This window comes from Schistocerca nitens, chromosome 2 (genome assembly GCF_023898315.1).
Source record: "Schistocerca nitens isolate TAMUIC-IGC-003100 chromosome 2, iqSchNite1.1, whole genome shotgun sequence".
Taxonomy (NCBI): domain Eukaryota; kingdom Metazoa; phylum Arthropoda; class Insecta; order Orthoptera; family Acrididae; genus Schistocerca; species Schistocerca nitens.
This window is the reverse complement of record NC_064615.1, coordinates 364,833,874-364,857,362: the sequence shown is the minus strand read 5'-3', so window position 1 is coordinate 364,857,362 and position 23,489 is coordinate 364,833,874. Positions and strand designations below refer to the sequence as shown.

The following is a 23,489-nucleotide window of genomic DNA, read 5'->3' as shown; positions in this document are numbered from 1 at the left end:
CGAACCTCGAAGTTTTTATTTCGTCTCCATGGAATTTAATACCTACTCCGAACTTTTCTTTTGTTTCCTTTACTGCTTGCTCAGTATACAGATTGAATAGCATCAGGGAGAGGCTACAACCCTGTCTCACTCCCTTCCCAACCACTACTTCCCTTTCATGTCCCTCGACTCTTATGACTGCCATCTGGTTTCTGTACAAATTGTAAATAGCCTTTCGCTCCCTGTATTTTACCCCTGCCACCTTCAGAATTTGAAAGAGAGTCTTCCAGTCAACATTGTCAAAAGCTTTCTCTAAGTCTACAAATACTAGAAACGTAGGTTTGCCTTTCCTTAATCTTTCTTCTAAGATAAGTGGTAGGGTCAGTATTGTCTGACGTGTTCCAACATTTCTACGGAATCCAAACTGATCTTCCCCGAGGTTGGCTTCTACCAGTTTTTCCATTCGTCTGTAAAGAATTCGCATTAGTATTTTGCAGCTGTGACTTATTAAACTGATAGTTCGGTAATTTTCACATCTGTCAACACCTGCTTTCTTTGGGATTGGAATTATTATATTCTTCTTGAAGTCTATATTCCACGAAAAAACATAATTACCCATTATCCAGGAAGTACAGGTAGGGGAAAGGTCCTGTTGAAGACAGTAAAATATTTTTGCTATTTATCACTGATGGAATGATTAACGCATTGGTGAAATACTCCTACGAAGAGTAATGGCGTACCAGTCTACACGAAGGTACATCGGCAGAAGTGGCCCGGCTATTATAGGCCTGTTGCCCATATTTGGGCCCCTAAAATTTCTGGACTGACTCTGAAGGACATATTTTCTCACATTTATGGCCTATCTCTGTTTCGACGCACGATGACAAAAATGGATTTGAATTTCTGCTGAGTGCAGTACATTTTGATAAAAAAGTTACAAGGGATCTTGGAAAAGAAAGCGATAATTTTTCAGCATTTTGGGAATTGTGGAAAATGTTAGTTGAAATAATTCGAATACTACAGCCATTCAGAATACGTCATTACTGATGGGACCTTTTGAGCTTTATGGGAAGATGCCTTTTCGTATGTATGTATCCCAAAAACTAGATAAATATTGTCTCATGATCACTGTATTTTTGTGATGGGATGACACAGTATTTTCTAAATACTTAACAGAACCAAGAGAGAAATGACGACCGACAACGATATCTCCTCTTGTGAATTAGTTGAAAAATTGAATAAAAGAAAGCTGATTTTAGTCGATACACTACAAGAGAACAAAAAAGAACTTCCTCCATCCATGATAAATGCCGAAGGACATAATAAGAATTCTTCAAAATTTCTATACGATGATATGAAGATGCTTGTTTCTTTCTGTCTGAAGAAAATAAAACTGTAGTCTTCGTATCATCCAACCACTCCACATCCGAAATTGAGCACATCTACCCAAAACCTACCGTAGTCAAATCTTATAACTTTAATGAAGGGGGCATTAATGTTTTTGATAAATTATGTCATGCAAAATCTGCCAAAAGACTGACAAATCGTCGGCCTCTGTGACACTTCTTTGGCATTTTAGATGCATCAGCAATAAATGCCTGTGCAATCTACAATCTAAAAATACCGCAACAACATAAAAGCAACAGTTGTAGTGAAGGGTTTTTGACGAAATATCCTTTTGCACTGGTTAAATCACACATGAAGAACAGGATGACAAATCCCCACATCAGCAAAACACTGAGAGAAGAAATATGCAACATCCTAGGAATACAAATGCCTATAGATGCACCGTCACTAACTCGTTGAGCAGCAGACAGGCCAGGAAAATGTTCCTTTTGCGGATGGAAAATGAATGGAAGAGGGAACCACCTGCGCACCAAGTGCAAAAAAAAAAAAAAAATGTTTGTGGGAACACTAGAGAGTGATTTGTCCGTAATGCACATGACTAAATAAATACAAATAAAAACCTGTTCTTAAAAATAAAAAGTTCTTCCGAAATCAACAAAGTTGTAGTTTTGTAAACAAGAAAACCAGTTAGTTTCTAATTAAACAAAATTTATACATTTTGTAAATATCCGTATCATCTCTAACATGTATTTATGTGTGTAAACCAGATGAATCTGATTTATAAGGAGAAAATAATTTTTTTCAGCTAAACATCGTATACGACACGGCCTTGTGGAAGGGAGGTTAGCGACAATCTGTTGTCGTTTAACGTGATGTCGCTCACGGATGAATTTATTTATATACACTATGTGATCAAAAGTAACCGGACACACCCAAATACATACGTTTCTCATATTAGGTGCAGTGTGCTGCTAGGTACTGCGTATCAGCGACCTCAGTAGTCAGTAGACATCGGAACTCACGGACATCGAACGAGGTCAGGTGATTGGGTGTCATTTGTGTCATACGACTGTACGCGAGACTTCCACACTCCTAAACATCCCTATGTCCGGTGTAAAAGTGAAGTGGAAACGTGAAGGGACACGTACAGCACAAAAGTGTACAGGCAGTCCTCGTCTATTGACTTACAGAGACCGCCGACAGTTGAAGAGGGTCTTCTTGTGTAATAGGCAGACATCTATCCAGGCCATCACACAGGAATTCCAAACTGCATCAGGATCCACTGCAAGTACTAGGACAGTTAGGCGGGAGGAGAGAAAACTTGGATATCGTGGTCGAGCGGCTGCTCATAAGCCACACATCACGCCGGTAAATGCCAAACGACGCCTCGCTTGGTGTATGGAGCGTAAACCGTGGAGATTGAACAGTGGAAAAACGTTGTGTGGAGTGACGAATTACGGTACACAATGTGGCCATCCGATGGCAGGGTGTGGGTATGGCGAATGCCCGGTGAACGTCATCTGTCAGCATATGTAGTGCCAACAGTAAAATTCGGAGCCGGTGGTGTTATGGTGTGGTCGTGTTTTCCATGGAGGTGCTTGCACACCTTGTTGTTTTGCGTTGCACTATAACAGCACAGGCCTACATCGATGATTTAAGCACCTTCTTGCTTCCCTCTTATCGCGTAACCTTCTTTCATAAGAGAATGAAATAAATTATTCTGATAATTGGAAACGAAAATGTTTTGTTAAAAGTTCTCTTTTTATGTTGCAAAAAAGCCACAACTAATTGTTTCTCAGGGCGAAATCGCCAAAAATATCATACGTGTTCCAACGTGAAGACATCCGTCTTACTCACGATGGATTTAAAAAAAAGGATACTTTATTTTATGTTACGCGATAGACCAGTTAAATAACTGCTTAATTATTTCTTTTTCTGTGAGGCTTGATGCTGCCTATATGCAATGGCAGCGTATACATTAATGAAAATTATTATTCATAAAACTGTACGTCTGGTCTAAAAAATGAAATGGAAGATATCACAAACCATTCTGTAGTTATTAATATTATTATCTTTAATACTTCTTGCAAGAAATGAGTATTAAAAGCGTTTTTATCATTTTATCATTAATGGCATCGCTACAACAGTTAACTAACACAAAATGACCAGGGCAACATTTAATTATTACGTAAATGAATCATGGGTCAGAGAAGGTACTTTCTGCTACCAACAAGAAACACATTCTACCATAAATAATTGCATATATATTTGACAAAATTGATAATAACGCTACAGATAATTATATTGATTATTTACAGACTGTGATCTCTATGCGACCGTCATATAGGACATAAGAACCAACAAGACCAGGAAGACAAAGAAGACAAGAGCGTAAAACAAAGAAATCTTTTTCTTATATACTATGATACAGAAATAATAATAATTAAAATTCTATGAGTATGTATAGCGCTTCCATTGTAGTTACATATCGGTAAGTTGATTTAACATTACTTTTTCCAAGAACCGACGCTATACACTGTTGAAGAGTAATTCGGGTTGGAGACTGCATGTTTCAACACTATCGAGCATCTGTTCATACTGTACGGCCTGTGACGGAGTGGTTGGACGACAATAACATACCTGTAATGGACTGGTCTGCACATAGTCCTGACCTGAATCCTATAGAATATCTTTGAGATCTTTTCGAACGCCGCCTTCGTGCCAGGCATCACCGACCCACATCGATACCTCTGCTCAGTGCAGCAGTCCGTGAAGAATGGGCTGTCATTCCCCAAAAAACCTTTCAGCACCTAATTGAACGTATGGCTCCGAGAGTGGAAGCTGTCATTAAGACTAATGGTGGGCCAACACCATACTGAATTCCAGAATTACCGAAGGAGGGTGCCACGAACTTGTAACTCATTTTCAGCCAGGATACTTTTGGTCACATAGTGTATGAGCAAACTGTTATTTATATTTGTTGTGAATGGTCTCTGTGTGACCGAAAGATTATAATAACTCTTTATTTAATTATTGTTATAATAAGTTAGCTTGGAGTAGAATGTAGTAAAATTGAGTCAGAACGAGTCTGTAGAACATAAGAACGATATATTTTTGGTGGGGAAGGCCCTCGGCCAATGGAGATGCAGAGAGTGGCGGAATACTATTGGCGTCAAGTGATGATGGACTGTTTTCGTCTAGTGCACTCAAGTGAGCGATTCGAACATTTTACGTTGAAATCTTGAAGAAGACACTTTGCACATTGAGTTCTGGAAGAAGACAATGCAACATCCGTGTAGGTGACTGATTCTAGTGAATGGCAGCTACAAGACTAAGTTTTCGAGGGACAGTAATTTTTGCGAGGTATGGATGCGTTGCAATGCATAACTCTAACTTATCCACTTGCGTTATGAAACAGGGACTAGAAAGAATAGAAGTTTCTACTCATTATCTCTCGTGTGGTGTTATGTAAATTGACATACTGAACTGTGCATTATTTTGAGCTGGCGAACGTTTCATGTATTAAGATCACCAAATGGACTTAGTTCTCACGTGTGTTTTATGACTATTTGAGTTCAGGATTTTGCTACCGTTCTCGTATCGCTCTCAATGCAGCTTTACTCAATTTAATTTCTGTCTGTATTATAACTGATTAGCGTTTCTGTTTGCTTAATGTTTACTTTCTGGAATAAATATTATTGAACAGAATTCTCCGAAGACAGCTACATCAGTTACTGACGTTAGAATAAAGCCCCTTTTATTTATTCTTAATTTTTCTTTTACTTAATAATTCTGTTCATTTTCTTAATTCGCAATTATAGCCAATGATAAACTATTTGACTTCAGAGCCACAGCTACAGGCTGTTACTTGTAGCGCCTTAGCTACTTACTGGGCATCAAAGCAGACGTGTGCGGCTTGACCTTACGATATTCTCGAGTATTCCTTTTAAACAGAGTCGTGCATAGTCCAGTTACGTAAGCCACGGGCAGCATGAGGTAAAGTCACAACTGGTTTGCCCACCTGGAATGGTGATTGGGGAAGCTACTCAGAAGAGTATTCATAAGGTAACGTTGCACCCCAGATCACGTAAGAAACAGATTGCCCGATCGCTTGGTCTAGCAGGCAACTCTTGTCAGGGAACGGCCACCAGGCGGCAACAGCGTCACACCCTTACTTCTGGAATCAACCACTAGATGGCACTCCATTCTGTGAAATATGTGGCAACATCGGCCGAACGCGTGCAGCTTTCCACAATTTGACGTCTGTGAAGTACAGCTGTTTCTGACATACCGGTGGTAGTGGATCGAGTCGTCATACCGAGGACCTACGAGTATATCGACTGTGGAAGAAGTAGACGAACAAATCCTGAACTAAAAATGTTCGGTTTTCCCGTCAAAGATATAGAAAGGTTACGCGAGTGGCTTTTAAATTCAGGTAAATCAATAAATTAGTTACGAGTAAGTATTAATAAAGAGCCATAAGCATTCAATCCTATTTAAATTTTGTCGATGTTATATTCGATATAACGTGGCAGCCCTTCCTGTACAAGAATCATATCATATAATTTTTAAATGAAATATTTGCTGCGATTTGGACTTAATTAAAACTGTTTATTCACTTCACTATCGTAATTTTGGGTGTAGAGGCATTTTTGTGTGCAATGTGAAAACTGAAAGCAATATAACATATGGATAACAAAATGCAAAGCATAGTGTGGTAACATTTGGTAAACAATTTAAGAAGCATTACCTTACAAGACCTTTCCCTTGGTACTTGAAAATGGCTCTTGAGCTGAAATCGCAATAGTGAAATAAATGAATAATAGTCGTCATCTAACTGCTAGATCATCGGTCCCTCTAAATCCTGGTATATACTAGAGCGAACGAATTGAACGAGTGTAAAGCCTCGTTTACACCGCTGCAAACGAGTATTCAATAGATAATTCGCCAATGTTCACTGCCATTCGTTTATGCTTGTGAACAAGCGTTTATACTGGAATGAAAGGAGGAGCCCGCATCTCGTGGTCGTGCGGTAGCGTTCTCGCTTCCTACGCCCGGGTTCCCGGGTTCGATTCCCGGCGGGGTCAGGGATTTTCTCTGCCTCGTGATGTCTGGGTGTTGTGTGCTGTCCTTAGGTTAGTTAGGCTTAAGTAGTTCTAGGGGACTGTTGACCATAGATGTTAAGTCCCGTAGTGCTCAGAGCCATTTGAACCATTTTTTTAAAGGAGGAGAATAGAAGAGAACGAGCATAACATGCAAACTATAGACGCTGCCTATTTTAATTTTTTTTAATCTGTGCGCTAATAATCCTCAAACAGCTTTCACTTGAAAACAACACTACTTATAGTAACAGGTCTGCGCGAGTGTGGATATCCCCAGTAATAACTGTGTTGCAGATAAAAGCGTACGCCTGTTGCGAATATTTGCGGGTTGTCTATAAACTGTACAAAGTAAATTTTTAACATAATTATGGTTTGCCGTCTGTGGCTCTTCAAAGTTGACACCGCCAAAATATGCTCGAAAAACACGCTTTCACTTGTATATTACCGCGTTTGCAGCCCTCTTTCAACAACAATCCAAAATTCATCGTTTTGTGCCACTCTTATATCATTTACGATAAGTTACATGCAAAGCAAAAGAATTTAAATTTGAAATGACTGGCACTGAAATATGTCCAGCATTAATTCGCATCATAACCGAGTGCGCATTTTGAAAACTTTCTAGTGTTAACCTTCACGTGGAGATCTTTTTTACCACCATAAACCGTATCAGAAGAGCTGTATAGCAAAGAGGAAATAGACGGCATGGAAGGCGAGTGTAAAACCCTTGCGACTGCAATACAGTCTGCATTTGAACAGTAACTCGGGAGAAATGTTTGTGTGTTACTTTTCATTTATTTCATTTCGCATATGATTGTGAGAAATAAACTTGGTTTGTAGAATTACAGGAGCTAATCTACATTCTTAGATTGAAAACTCGGGAAAAACCACAGCCGATCATGAGCTACAGTCAGCAGTGTGCCGAATGCATTTCGCGCGCAGCGCTCTAGCCGAACGCAAAGCAGCGTCATTCACGTCACCGACGATACAGCGTTGCGAATTCCGCGACATGGACAGGTCAGTTAGCGTTGTAGCGTCGCCTGCCACATCTGTTGATCGACGGGAAAACTATTTTTACGGTTGCCTGTTCCGCCGTAAGGACGGTCAATCTGTTTCTTACGTGATCTGGGGTTGCACGCTTCAGAATAACATGCCCACACGTAGTTTAGCGGTAGTTTATCGAAATACTGATGACAACAGTTTTGCTGAGTATACCCCTATAACACAGCGGTATACAGGGAATAAGTGAGCACTGAGTTTCGCTCCACAATGAAAAATCTGTGACACGATTCCGAAGGTGTTCTAAGTTCTAGGGGACTGATGACCTCAGAAAAAAAAGGTTCAAATGGCTCTGAGCACTATGCGACTTAACTTCTGAGGTCATCAGTCGCCTAGAACGTAGGACTAATTAAACCTAACTAACCTAAGGACATCACACACATCCATGCCTGAGGCAGGATTCGAACCTGCGACGTAGCGGTCGCTCGGCTCCAGACTGTAGCGCCTAGAACCGCACGGCTACTCCGGCCGGCTGACCTCAGAAGTTAAGTCCCATAGTGCTCAGGGTCATTTGAACCATTTTTGCATTTTGTAGAAATTACATCGCAGCAGAAATCATCTGACATCAAATTTATGAAAGCTACGTAATCCTTCCAGCTAGGGCTACGAATCTCCAGAATTAATGATAATGACACGTTGCTGCGAATGTTTGTCGCTTGTGTGTGCCACACAAAATACGCAATATGTCATCATTCACTGGAATGAAGTTTACACATACTGCGTGATCCATGAAAGCAAGCACCACCTTCATCCTGTAAAGAGTAAAAGGGGCAATTTGTTTCCACTGCAAAAACAGTAATTATCTGGCTTCATGTTTTTTTCTCTTCTTTTTTTTAAAAAAAAAGGATCAGCGTTTGTGATTTGCTGACGTATCGCTGTTGTGGGGCAGGATCCGAGACAACAGAAGGTGCTTTGCTGAATACCTGGCGTGGAAACTGTGGATATACCCCAGACACTGGTGTGAGGTGTGATCGTGTGAGAAAACGAAAATGCATGTGGGCCTCTGGACGCGCTGTAGCGAACAAGATTGGAATGAAAATGAAACAAAAACGGGATGTCTATTTTGATATGAGTCTCTCGTTGCTCATATGGTAATGTCAGTCTCCTAGATACTAATTTTAGATTTGAAGGAGATCTATTCGGCCGGAATCGTTAATCACAGTAACATGACATACACGACGTAAACTGTTTTGTTCGTAAAATAATAAAACAATATGATTGCATTCTTCTGCGACACAATCTACCCCTCGTATAAAAATAGTAATAATCGAGGACGTGCCAATCAAAAGTGTGTCACTATTCAACACAATCTCCTTGATCATTAAAAAATCGACAAAGCGCACACAGTTCGTGCATTCCTGTAGAAAAGAATTTGTCTGAGAGTCGTCAACTTCCTGTTTTAACATATGCACTTTACCACTAGGCCACTACATCCGATTTTTGAGTTATTTTGTCAGAGACAGCTAAGGACTTGGAAGAGCAGTTGAACGGAATGGACAGTGTCTTGAAAGGAGGGTATAAGATGAACATCAACTAAAGCAAAACGAGGGTAATGGAATGTAGTCGAATTAAGTTGAGTGATGATGAGGGAATTAGATTAAGAAATGAGACGCTTAAAGTAGTAAATGAGTTTTGCTATTTGGGGAGCAAAATAACTGACGATGGTCGAAGTAGAGAAGATATAAAATGTAGACTGGCAATGGAAAGGAAAGCGTTTCTGAAGAAGAGAAATTTGTTAACATCGAGTATAGATTTAAGTATCAGGAAGTCGTTTCTGAAAGTATTTCTATGGAGTGCAGCCACGTATGGAACATGGACGATAAATAGTTTGGACACGAATAGAATAGAAGCTTTCGAAATGTGGTGCTACAGAAGAATGCTGAAGATTAGATGGGTAGATCACATAACTAATGAGGAGGTACTGAATAGAATTGAAGAGAAGAAGGGACCGGTTGGTAGGACATGTTCTCAGACATCAGGTATCACAAATTTTGCATTGGAGAGCAGCGTGGAGGGTAAAAATCGTAGAGGAAGACCAAGAGATGAATACACTAAGCAGATTCAGAAGGATGTAGGTTGCAGTAGGTACTGGGAGATGAAGAAGCTTGCACAGGATAGAGTAGCATGGAGAGCTGCATCAAACCAGTCTCAGGACTGAAGACCACAACAACAACAACATGACTGTGACGCACCATTGACAGTGATCCACCGCTACGTGTAGATCTCCAGGGTTACGCCGTTTTCTTTAGAAAACGTTATTAGCCCGAACTTCCATACTGATGACTTACTGATGATTCTACTCAGTGAACATTTGGTTTCTCCGAACACCACATTAGTATATTGGACTTGATGCTGTTGGAGGTGGCGTGGTTTTTCCTTCTTCAGAATTATAATCCATCTCTGCTCAGTAAATTTGGGGAAACGTAAAGCTTAACTTGGAACTTGGCTCAACGATCAGTCTCCCTTATTAATTCGCCTTAATTGACAAAGTAACAGAACATATATCTAACACGAACTGCGCATCTCCAAAACTATGCATTAGTGGACTGTCACCTACCTATCTAAGCTACTACGCATCACCTCCAGCTCATGCGTTCTGTACTACACATTGAACGTCAGTTGGGGCTTTCAACCATTTCATTCCACTGTGTGTAGCTACAATAGGCGCATTGTCAATCAGAGTGATAATCAAGTAACTCTCGGACTACCAAAACTAAACACATAACGGTACCTGTCGTATTTAGATGTTTATGATCAATGTGTAAATGCACGTGTGTAATAATATACACCAGAGTGTAATACTGATAAAGATATAAAGACAGTAGCACTTAGGGAAAATGTAAATGAAATGTGTATTTCATGATTTGGTGTAGCGGAACTAGGATTTGGAGTGGTGGTGTTGATTTGAGAGGTGTGCACAAATTTAAAAAAATCATTAATTTACACTTAAAAACCTAGATGACAGTACCACTCCCAACGGGTGTCCTCCCAGGTCTCATTTACAGTTAAGTCAATCATTTAAAGAAACTCAACTTACTGTCCACCCGCAATTAAAATACCAGCACAGTTTTACAAAATACAACTTCCAATGATTCTCACTGCTCAGCCTTCAGCTTGAACAGCGGTCTCCAGAATAACAGATTTACGTTTTCAATGAATTTATTTTAAATGGAATCATCTGTCCTTGCACTACCTTAAAAACAAATTGAGATCATGTATCACACACTCGCACGTGCCCCCTAGTACCTCCAGCACAAAATACCAAACCAACAAATTGATTTCACACCGTAGTAACTATTATCCACCAAAGGGGAACGTGCCAAAATATACAATAACTAACGTTACCATCATCCCTGCTGTCCAACACCACAATAAACAACCTACAGGAATCTACTATCTGCTGACCAATAATGAATAACACGCATGTGAATAAACCTTATACCCACTGGCAAGCAGCGAATTAAACACAGTTACATAAAGTACGTGAGCACTGCCTCAGGCAAATTAAGCAAATTTGTACAAATTTCAAATGGCTGACTGATATCAAAATAACTATCTTCATAAAAGAATCAGCAACTGAACAATAACATGTGGCCCCAAGACACACAAGTGCTCTCACATTGTACAAGGTCTTCCTCCAAAACAGTCAGTTGATGACAAGTCTAAACAGTTGGTCCAACGTGGCGGCGTCCCGACAGTCTCGGCAGTCACTCCAGATGATCAATCCTGGTTGCTTGCTGTTCCAAAGAAGAGACTCTTGACTGCTGCATCGATGGCAGTCAGCTGACCCCTAAGTTCCCCCCGTGTTTGCGCCGAACAAGGTAGTTACTAACAAAGTGCGTGCAGCCTGCGCTGAGGCCGTCAGTGGGAGTTTTGAAGACAGCACCAACACTGATGGGATAGTGCCGTCCCACATAGTGTGACGCTCGTATGCCTTTATGATTGGGAGCTGGAGGTGGAAGCATGCTGGGCCCATAACTCAGATGTCTGTGCATCGAAACCGCGCTCTGTTACCATTCAGCTCCCGTCGTGAGAGGATAGTACCTTCACATTCAAATTAGAATCGTTATTATTTTTATTATTTGGATAATGGAGAAGCCACAAGATTTTTTGATCTAGAATGCAAAACGAACATGTTTGCATACACTATATAACAATACAGGTAATCTGGCATAAAAATACGTGCAGTATCCTTGCAGTGTAAATTCGTCTTTGGTACCAAGAATGAGGAGATCTGAGATACTTCTGGTCACAATCTGACGACAAACAAATGCTCTTTGAGCGATTACGTTTGATTACATGCCCATAGTTCCCTGAAAGCTCATGGAAGAATGCAAGGGCAAGGAAGAAATTGCCCAGTTTTATTGTGGAGAGACGTATTCTTTAGATAGAAATGCTTTTTTTGGAATATTGAAGCTCTAATTTTAACATCAGAACGCCGACAGAATAGCTTCGCCTTTCTTTCGAAGATGTCAGTTTAAGTTCTCCGAGCATTCGTGTTTCGTTTTCATGAGGGACGTACTGCCCAGTTAAGATCATAACAGGGTGTCTTCTAATTCGTTCAATGTTTGCTGTCGCACCTACTTCATACTGACTCCACACAAAGGAGCAATACTTTAGAACTGGTCGCACCAGCACCTGGAATGTGTTTTACTTCACAGAGGCACACCACTTTTCCAGAAGCCTTGTAACAAACCTTTGTCTTCAATTCATCTTCCCTAATACAGGTTTTATGTCTACTGCTTTTTAGTCCTAACCCTGATTATTTCTATGATCTGTTCCAGATGATCGCAGTTAACTTTGGGCTATATTTTCGGTTCTTTCTCTTTGTTACAGGGACTATCTTTATGTACACTTAAGGAGATCTGCCGTTATTTATACCAAATGGAAATTTGGCCATTTTTTTCTGCATTTCCTTAAGATCATCTTGTAGACAAAAGCATAGTCAGCAAGCAGTCTGACAGTGATGCCGACCCTACCTGATAAATCGTTTATGTAAAATGTACAGTACCTCTATTTTTGTTGTATATATGGCGTCAACAATTAGATTCACTTTTAATGCATGGTCATTCATTATCAAGTGTAAATGAGAAACCGTACTCTTAACAAGCCTTTGCCAGCTGCACACGAATTTGGGTTGGCCATAATTTTTTTTTTTCAATTTATCCACTGATATGAGTTACGTTGATCACGATTACTTTATACAGTCTAATAACCAAAATAGTTTGGCAGACGGTTTATTTTATTGTACAATTTGTAATAATGCAAGAAATGAATATTTCATTCATATCAACGCCGTGTGTAAAAAAAAAAATGCCACTTTATCATTGTAGTATGTACTGTGAATAATTCAGCGCGACTTTGTTCTTTACGCGGATTGGTGATCTCTTATTAACATGCACTGTAGGATTGCATAATATGACGGTATTAAAATTTACAATCACGTATTTATTATAATTTGTGGTGATGTCAGTACCTGGCGCGTTTATGTGAAGCTGTTGGCAGAGCCTTGCGTATCAAATGTAGGCAGAGGCAAATGCAACTAAACACTGAACTTCGCAATAAACATTGTTTCATTTCAAAATATAGCCCAGCGGAATTAATTTCGCTGCCCTGTTTAGTTACAAAACAATTACTTAGAACTCAGTGCATGAGTGTCGAAAACAAAAGCGGGAATGAGAACGGAAAGCATCACAGCAAAGCGCTGGGATAAATGGTGAGTGTTTTGAGCCCCGGTGCAACGTAATTATCAATTTCTCAGTGTGTACATAATTTTCATTTAATCATGTAATAGGGCTGTGTAGAAACTGCTTACACTGTCGTGAAGAGATGAGGTCCGCACTGAATTGGAAAACACACTCTAAGAAAAAAACGCCGCACCACGAAAGAATTATCCTAATGGGAAGGGGATTGGTAGATGTGATGCACAGAGACAAAAGTTCACAGTTTCAGAAAAACTGGATGATTTATTCAAGGGAAAGTTTTTACTAACGGAGCAAATTAATAATTTGTTGGTTCACCTCTGGCCATTATGCAAACATTTATTCGGATTGGCACTGATTAATATAGTTGATGACCTCCTAAGGGATACCGAGCCATGTTCTGCCTAACTGGAGCGTTAGATCGTCAAAATCCCGAGTTGGTTGGAGGGCTCTACCCATAGTGCTCAAAACCTTCTCAACTAGGCGATCGGGGGGGTCTGCTTGCCAAGGTAGGGTTTGCAAGCGCGAAGACAAGTACGGGCAGTACGAACACTTGCCGTCTGCGGACGGGCATTATCGTCCTGAAATGTAATCCCAGGATGGCTTGTCACGAAGGGCAACAAACCGGAGCGTAGAATATCGTCGACGTACCACTGTGCTGTAAGGGTGGAACGTATGGCAACCAAAGGGGTCCTGCTATGAAATGAAATGCCACCCCAGACCATTACTCCGGGCTGTCGGGCCATATGGCTGGCGAAAGTAAAGAAAGTCAGGTTGCTACTCCACTGCTGTCCAGGACATTTCAGGATACGTCTTCCGTGGTCATCGGGGCTCACTTCGAAGCGTGCCTCATCACTGAAGACAATTCTACCCCTGACAGTGAGATTTCAGGTCAAAGACGCAGACGCCGACGCCATGAACACGGCAAGAGTTTCTACAGCTTGTCTCCGTGCTTGCCGTACCCTACCTTGACCAGCAACGTCACCGGATCTCTCCCCAGTTGAGAACTTTCAGAGCGTTATGGGCAGGGTAGTCCAACCATCCCGGGATTTTGACGATCGAACGCGCGAGTTAGGCAGAATTTGGCACGATATCCCTCAGAAGGGGATCAAACAACTGTATTAATCAATGCCAAGCCGAATAACTGCTTGTAAGAGGGCTAGAGGTGAGCTAACGTCTTATTCAAATGGTTTAAGTAGTTCTAAATTCTAGGGGACAGATGACCAAAGTAGTTATGTCCCATAGTTCTCAGAGCTCTGAGCACTATGGGACTTAGCTACTTTGGTCATCTGTCCCCTAGAACATAGAACTACTTCAACCTAACTAACCTAAGGACATCACACACATCCATGCCCGAGGCAGGATTCGAACCTGCGACCGTAGCGGTCGCGCGGTTCCAGACTGTAGCGCCTAGAACCGATCGGCCACCCTGGACGGCTAACGTCTTATTGACTTGCTCTGTTTCTGAAGCTCTCTTTCTTGAATAAATCATCGACTTTTTCTGAAATTGTAATCATTTGTTTGTCTGTGCTATACATCACATTTCCCGATTTTCACTGCATTCGGATATTTCTGTTATGGTGCGTCGTCTTCCTTCCTTTCTTATATTACTAAAAATATACAGAGTGTACATAAAGTCCGGAAACACTTTCCATTATTTACTGCACAAGAACTAAACATTGTACAGATGTCATACATATCGCATTTTGAAGTGAAACTCTGAAAGTATTTTTTTTTACAAAAATTCGATATGCGATTCATGAGTGACCTGGCAGACGTCAATATGGTAATCGAATTCTTGCCATACCCGACCCAGCGTGGCATTGTCGACTGTGGCAGTCGCTTCCCGTATTCTCTCCCGGAGCTCTGCTACATCAGGTGGTAGAGGCGGTACATACACCAGATCTTTGATGAGTCCCCACAGAAAAAAGTCACACGGAGTGAGATCTGGTGATCGGGGAGGCCATTTCATGAAACAGCTGTCCTCTTCTGTAGCACGGCCTATCCATTGATGCGGCAGCTCCGTGTTCAGGTACCCATGAACTTACCAAACTACGCTGTAGCGGTATAAACGAAAAAAAAAATTTCAGGGTGTCTCTGCAAAATGATATATGTATGATATCTGTACAATGTTTGGTTCTTGTGCAATAAATAATTGAAAGTGTTTCCCGACTTCATGTACACCCAGTGTTCCCAGACTTATGTACACCCTATATATTATTACAAATTCCTTCTGGCAATGTATGATGCTTGTCATTATTTTAGTGATAACTTTTCTTTCCACCCACTTTTAATGTACATATACATAAAAATTTGGTACATTCGACCGAGAGTATGAGAGTGGGTCGGAAAGTAATACGTAATCTACGTTTATTGTTATTTAAAATTATGTTACGTGAAATTTTTACAGCAAATAGTTATAGGCTTTGAATCTTGTTACAGTTTTTATTGTCATTTGAACGAGGGTATGTTAATAAAGAAAATAAAAGTAATGAGGAATAGAAGAAGTTATATTAGCGATGAAGTTAACAATCAAAATGGGGAGCACGTACTAGGCTAATCTTGGGATGACAAAGTATATTGTACGAAGCAGTAGGATATAAGGAACAGACTAGCGGAGTCAGAGATAGCATTTCTCGTTGAACCAAGTCCACTCGTATCAACATGGGCCTTCTGAGAATGTACATCTGGAGCGCAGGAAGAGAATCGAAGCGTTTGAGACGTGACGTTGAGAACTGAGTGGACAAATATGGGATAAGGTGGATCTCCATTGAACTGTAAGGAAAGGAATGTGTGGGACTGTTTAGAAGAAGGGACAGGATTACAGGACTTATGTTAAAAGGAAGGTTGACATTGGAAAACGTCCAACAAGAAACAGTTCGCTGCGTGTAAGTGCTCCTCCTGGATGAAGAATATTTTACAGTACAGGAAATCGTGGCAGACTTCATCGAACCAGTGAAAAGACCGATTATCCAATAAAATTACCTCGTGTGGTAGGTGTCATTTTGCCCGTTCCTCAGCCAATGACGCATAGGATTTCGTACAACCCCCTACTTCAATGAGCTTCTTCCAGTGTCTCTGTTAGGTAGTAGTTTAATTGTGCTACATGGCAGTTAAAGTAAACTACGTAGCCAGCTTAGTTTTGTCAGCTGTAGTGTACATAGTAATAAGTCACACAATTGTGTCTGTTTGTGAAGAATCGGTGAAGAAGTGCTGCATGTGTCTTCATGAAGCTGACATATGGAAACGATTTTTTATCTGTTCTCCAAAAACTTCTACCATTACCACGTGCTCTAGATCCCCACAGACACTAGCCGTCACGTTATTGTAAACGTCAGTAAGTGTTACATGGCACACAGCACTGACAGAACGCAACATTTCGCACACTTTGCTCGAGAAAAACGACTACCAAGATCCAGAATGCCTAACTGCATTACTGTACTTTAGTCCTTTCCCACACATCGGTCTACAGAATCTAGAAAGAAGTCAAAGATTTATACTTAATTTAAGCGCTGTTAATTGTAAAGACTTAACATTACTAAAAACCAAAATACTGAATTGCTAAATATAATTATAAAACAAGGTAAAACATTGAATTTTATCAGTTTGTTTGGAGATACTATTCACACAAGTAGTTGTTCCATAGGAATTTCAGTTCCAAATATCATTTCAACCACCATCACTTTACCTACAGGGAATTTAATGTATTACAGCAGGTTGTTGGATAAGTATGTATCCCCTTATCTGAATTCCTTCTGTTCTAATGTTGTTGTTCACGTAGTCTTCACTTCGAAGACTGGTTTCATCGATCTCTCTCCGCTACACTGTACTTCATCTCTGCATATCTACTGCAACATAAATGCATTTTAACTCTGCTAATTGTATTTATCCCTTAGTCTTCCTCTACATTTTTCAAAAGCGAACTGACGATTCCTTGAAGCCTCAGAATATGTCCTATGAGCTATCCCCAACCAACCCCCCCCCCCTCCCGTTCCCTCCCCGTTAATGTACAAGATGGACCATAATTTTTACCCTGGATCGATTCACTACCTCCACTTTAGTTATTCGGTCAACCCATTTCATTTTAAGTATTCTTTTGCGGCATCCCATTTCAAAAGCAGCTATTCTCTTCTTAATCATCTTGGGGTTGAAGCTATTTTCTCACGCGTTTGCTTTAACATTATGTATGTTTTTGGATAGGGCCCGCCTTTAGCAAAACACATTTTTTTGTTTTTTAACCCAAACATGTTTCACTGCAGTTGCAGCATCTACAGTGGACTTTTATTTTCCATCTTTTTACCACATGGTGTGGTTTTTCTGATGTGTTGTGTTGCAACAGCGACCGTCTTTTTGCACACACATCAGAAAAACCACACCATGTGGTAAAAAGATGGAAAATAAAAGTCCACTGTAGATGCTGCGACTGCAGTGAAACATGTTTGGGTTAAAAAACAAAAAATTGTGTTTTGCTAAAGACGGACCTTATCCAAAAACATGCATATTCTCTTCTTGTCTGAAATTCTTATTGTCCAAGTTGTCCTTCTTTACAAAGATGTACTCCAGGCAAATGCTTTTCGAAAAGACTTAATTTTATACTTGATGCCAACAAATATCTCTTTGTCAATACCGGTTTTCTTGTCATTGCCAGTCTACGTTTTATATCCTCTTTACTTCGTCAATTCTTTTGCTGCTCAAACTAACAAAACTTATAGGCCACCTTTAATATCTCATTTCCTATTCTATCTGAATCACCTGATTTAACTCCGTTGTTTTACTTTCGTTCATATTCACGTTATAAGTTCTTTTCACCGCAATCCATTCCTCTTAACTGATCATCGAACTCCTTCGCCGTCTCTCATAGAATTACAACGTAATCGGCAAGCATCAAAGTTTTCATTTCTTCACCCTGACCTTCAATTCCATTTCCAAATCTCTCCTTGGTTGCCTGCACTGTTTTCTCAGTGTATGAACTGAATGACATACTGGAGTGGCTACATAAACGTTTCACTCCCTCGTGAACTACCCCGTTCCTTTCATGCCCTTTGACTCTTAAAATTGAAGTATGCATTCTGTACAAGTTGCAGACAACTTTTTGTTCACTGTATTTTAACCCTTGCTACCTTCTGAATTTCAAAGCGTGTATTTCATTCGCCATTGTCAAAATCTTTGTCTAGATCTACAAATACTTCAAATAGAGGTTTGCCTTTCTTCTGGCTTATTGATCGCATGAATTTGCAGAGGATGTTTTTGGTCCTTGTGTTACATTCACGGTTCTCATTGCTTCTTTGAGAAAATAGGCAAATATCTAAAAGAGAAACAGAATTAACGAATAAATATATTGAGAAGTAGTTTAACATACCAAATTTGTTGAAAAGATCTCTGCAGGGTGTTCTTGGAATTAATGCCAGATACACACTTCTGTAAGCACGTATTCGGATTGAAGCAAAAAATGAAAGTTTGTACGAAAGCCAAGAGACTTGGAAAGGTCTTTGGAACCAGTTTCATTTGATACATGATTCTGTATTTTGAAAATACTGTCCCTGTAAGTTGCGTTTCCTCCAAAGAGATGCATGATTTCTTACTGAACGTAAACTTGCAGAATGAATTAGTTTATTCATTTTTAAATCACATATCAGTGATAATACTTATGGCAAACGTAAGTGCATCATTAATTCCAGGCAGTGAGCTTTGCAAGTACATCTGAGATATATCGGTAGCCCAAATACTTAAGGGGAGTTGGAACGCTCTATCCCGACAATGTTAAATTTAGTGGCTTGGCTTCCCTGTATTTCAAGAACCACTGTAGTCATTGACATGAAACTTTTAAAGGACATTAAACTGTATGTTCTGAGTCTACTGAAATACAGTAATTGCATTTCAGCAACTGCTTTCGGAAATACAATTTTTTAACTACACAGTTAAAATTCTGTGTACTTTTTTGTACATTATGTTAATAATTTTAATTAAACATAACATTATGTTCTTCTTTTAGTTCAGTAGACTCAGGATATTTATGTTATTACTCCCTAAAATCTGAATACTCTACTCGAAATGGTTTCTGAGATTTAGGGAGAAATGCTATAGAAAATTTAAATTTTCAAGAACGGCTTCTAAAGTATCAAAAGACTGTAACTCAACATACGCTTAATTTTTTATTTTTAGTCACTCAGAAGCACCCTGCACCACACTGTCTACCATACTCTTGATCTTTTTCCAAGTTTTTTCTTCTTTCTGGACTCCGTAGTGGCCAACTGTGCTGCATACTCTGCTTTATCAATGTCAACTTTGTCCATGTGTTCAAGTTCTCTGTCGCAGTTTGCTCCAGGATTAATTCCCATGTGCTGTAGCACTTTCACCATACCAATGTTGCCTTCATTAAAGGCAATAACAGCATCACTGACCCCTCACTTTAGTGTCTTCATTCCAACAAAACATTTTTTGGTAAGCGAGTCAAGATTATTGAACGACTAATTGGGATTTGGAGGCTGACCATGCACTCACTTCTTCAGTAATTCGGGATTTGCCAGGTCCCTGTAAATAGGTTTTATGATATCCATGACTGCTGCTGGGATGGAATGTTTATAGCTGAACTGTTTGAGTACTGGGCGTTCCGGTAATTGCACCATGAATCAGGTCCAGGAGGGTAAAGGTGGTGTACTGGTTTTTCATCAGTTGACAGTCTGTGGAAGAAGGTAGCCCATACTGCCTGCTTCATTTTCAACAAATCCTAAGTACTATTTCTAATGGACTTCCTATAATACTGCTGTAGTTCATCAATCATTTTGTCTGTCAGCCTGCCTCTTATGGTTTTACCATCAGAAAGTTTCTTGTCTCTCAAACTTTGTTTCAAATTCCTCAGCCTGGTGCCCATCCTCTTCAGGACTTGAGCAACACATTCCAGTTTTGTGATAATCTTCTCACCGTAAGGCTGAGCGGCTACTACACTGTTATATGCTTTCGAGTCTCCATCACCTAAGAACTTAGTGTAACACACTTTCCTTTCGTTCACAGATCGACTAAAAAATTCAATAGCTGCAGAGGCCTCCATACCAGCACTTGTTCCTTCGTAATTTCTGTCACAGATATGCCCTTCTTCATGCCACGATTTACACTTATAACAATGTTTCGGTTAAAATCTGGAAATCTGTTACGTTTTTCGTATACACACTGGTCACCATAGCAACAGAATTCTTAGAACTGTTACCGCGCTTCCGCCAAGTGCCATCAAAAGCTACTGGTATGTCAGTCATACTATCATTTATTTCAAACTCTTCGTTTGCAGAACCCTTCATTGACTCACATGTAACAAATTCCACAGCAGCTCCAATAAATCCTGCATGCTTGTCGATTTTACAAGGTGGGTGTGCCATATTCATCATGGCACACATTGTTTCTGCTGCAGTGTGTCCTTTGTCAATAGCTCTCAATCCATAAAAGCACCTAACATTTACTTCAAAATAATTATCTTTTCACTTATCAGAGTTCCAAAATGAATAAGTATATTTACAACTGGCACAATGAATGATAAGTTTCCTGGCTAGTTCACATGATACCTCACTATCTTCATTTAAACTAACTGGCCCTCCACATATTTTACAACACACACGTACACCTAACACCCTTGTTAGGATTTGTAAATCTATCAGAATATAACATAACCTACCATTTACATCACTTTCGTTTTGAGAAAACTATCACAACGTTTCATTTTGATCTTCGAAGCACTAATGGGTGTTTCTCTGGATACTGACGAGTTTGCCTGTATTTCATTGTCTGTAACTTCACACCCCACACGTTGAACACAATGTTTCCCTTCATTCGCAAAACTACTACCATGAAACCTACGTTTCTGAAAAACACTTCCTTCTGGCGTCATTCTTTACTTTTTGAGAGATTTACCAATTTATTCGTCACTTTTCCTCGGGAAAACGTTAGCACTTCGACATACAACTTGTGTTTATACTATGAAACGACACGATACTGTTATTGATAGTGCTACCAATACATACACGTAATTTAACATTTATAACACAGCAATCCACAGCCTTCTATATAAAAAATTTCCAATTTTATTAGATCTTGAAGTGACGCATGTAAAAATTTTAATGTTTTCAACGAGTGTACATTATATTTAAGAAACCAAATAAAATACTTCCCATGTGAGTTTATATATATATATATATATATATATATATATATATATATATATATATATATATTCACTTTCCGTTCTAACTCCCCTTAACACTTTCTACTTCTACTAGTTAATTATTTCAGAAAGCTATTTTACATTTTTCTACCGTCTGTGTGAACTATTAACTGATTGTACTGAGCCTTATCCAAATTCAATGATAATTCATTTGTGATGTACCACCTGTTGCTGTTTTTGTATATTTGGTTAGCTGCTCTTTCAGTGCGGGTACTACACCCGTTGCTATTCCTGTACTTGCATCACCTACAAAAATTACAAAAACTTCATTGTTTGTAACTGCAACATTGGCGTACGAGATTCTAAGGCCCTTATTACTCTCGGTGCATTTCGAAACCGTCCACAGGCGCCTCAAACATGGGCAATCAGTGTGATGTCCCTGTCAGCTGTGGCCTCAAAAGCAAATGATTGTAGATGACTCCCGAGAATATAATGGAGAAATTTGTGGTCGGATACAGCTGAAGAGTTACAGAACAGGTGACTGGTCTAGACGAAACGAGATTGGAGCATGTCCGGTGTACGGGGCACACTGTCCATAGACATTACATTTGGAAATTTGTGGTAAGGTCTTATGGGAGCAAACTGCTGAGGTCATCGGTCCCTAAGCTTACGCTCTACTTAATCTACCTTAAACTAACTTACTCTAAGGACAACACACACACCAATGCCCGAGAGAGGACTCGAACCTCCTATGGCGAGAGCCGCCCGGACCGTGACAAGACACCTACACAGCACGACTACCCCGCGCGGCGTCCATAGTCATATTAAAGAATAGTTTGTCCTAAATATGGCTTCACAAATTACGTACTCCAAGGCTCGAAATGTACTATTGGATGCAAACTATCCGAAAACTTCTATGAAACGCCGAAGTGACCACCAGATGTCACGAGAGGCGGACCCACCAAAATAAAAAAAAGGAGGGGCACAGTACTGTGTTGTCAGTAGAGAAGAAATAACAGTAGAATGCCTTCATCAGGACAGCTCATGTCTTCGAATGTGGACTAATCGTTGGATGTCATCTGAGTATCAGTTCCGTCAGGGACATTTTAACTCTTACAAAGCTACCGAGGTCGATTGTTGATGAAGTGATTGTGAAATGGAACAACCAAGGGATAACGAAAGCTAAACTAGAATCATGCTCTGATCTCTTATACTGACGCACAGGATCCGTTGAGCATTTCGAAGGTTTGTAAATACTGGCATCAAATCAGGGCTAGGAATTACTCGTCAGTTCCAGTGTGCTGCTAACAATGCAGCCAGCACAATGATTCTGCAGAGTGACAAAGGATGGGGTACAGCGTTAGAGCAACTCCTCATAAGCCAAACATTTCTGTACTGAGGTGGTACAAAGAGCAACACCACTGGACAGTGGATAACTGGAATCGACTGATTTGGAATGATGAACCACGCTATACACTATGGCGATCCGCGCGTTCGGGAAATGCCTGGAGAAGGTTACGTGCCATCTTAATGCCAACAATGAAGACTAGAGGAAGTGATGTTGTGGTACCGCAATGTTTCCCTTGGTTAGGGAAAAGAAAACGTCACAAGTGGCAGGATATGAACACATTTTGCAGCAATGTGTACTTTATACAGTAGACCAATAGGATGGAGACAATGCTTGTATGAACATATAAAATAGCCTCTGTGAGTCAATGGTTCCGTGGACAATAACATTCCTAAAATGGACTGGTTTTCCCAAAGTACCGACCGTGTCCGAACAGAACATGGAGGTAAATTAGAACGTAGACCACTCCAGGCCACAGTATCCAACCCATTAACTTCTCTGGTCTCAGCTTCTGAGGAAGAATGGGCTAGCATTCCTCCACGGAAATCCAGAAACCTCAATGAAAGTATCAACAGCAGCCGTCATAAAGACAAAGGCTGGATACACCTGATATTAATGTCCACCGAAATGCGTCCAGGTGGTTTTGATCGGATTGTGTAGCCTAGGGAGCAAGCTCTGTTCCCTGTTAAACTAATTCAGAGTCATCCAATGGGTAATATTATTTGAGAAACTCATCCAGCAGTTGAGAATGGAGTGAGGTATGGTTGTTATTCAGCCTGTACACTGGGGAAGCTATAAAAAAAGCA

At 40.1% G+C, this 23,489-nt stretch overlaps 1 protein-coding gene across 1 annotated transcript in view; it reads right to left on the bottom strand.

Annotated features, from left to right (window-relative positions):
• LOC126235022 (calcitonin gene-related peptide type 1 receptor-like) overlaps positions 1 to 23,489 on the bottom strand; it is a 178,869-nt gene that overhangs the window by 117,818 nt on the left and 37,562 nt on the right. The window contains exon 3 of the mRNA XM_049943758.1: positions 8,163 to 8,236. Within this exon, the coding sequence (XP_049799715.1) occupies positions 8,163 to 8,236 (74 nt within the window). The remainder of the gene's footprint in view (positions 1 to 8,162; positions 8,237 to 23,489) is intronic.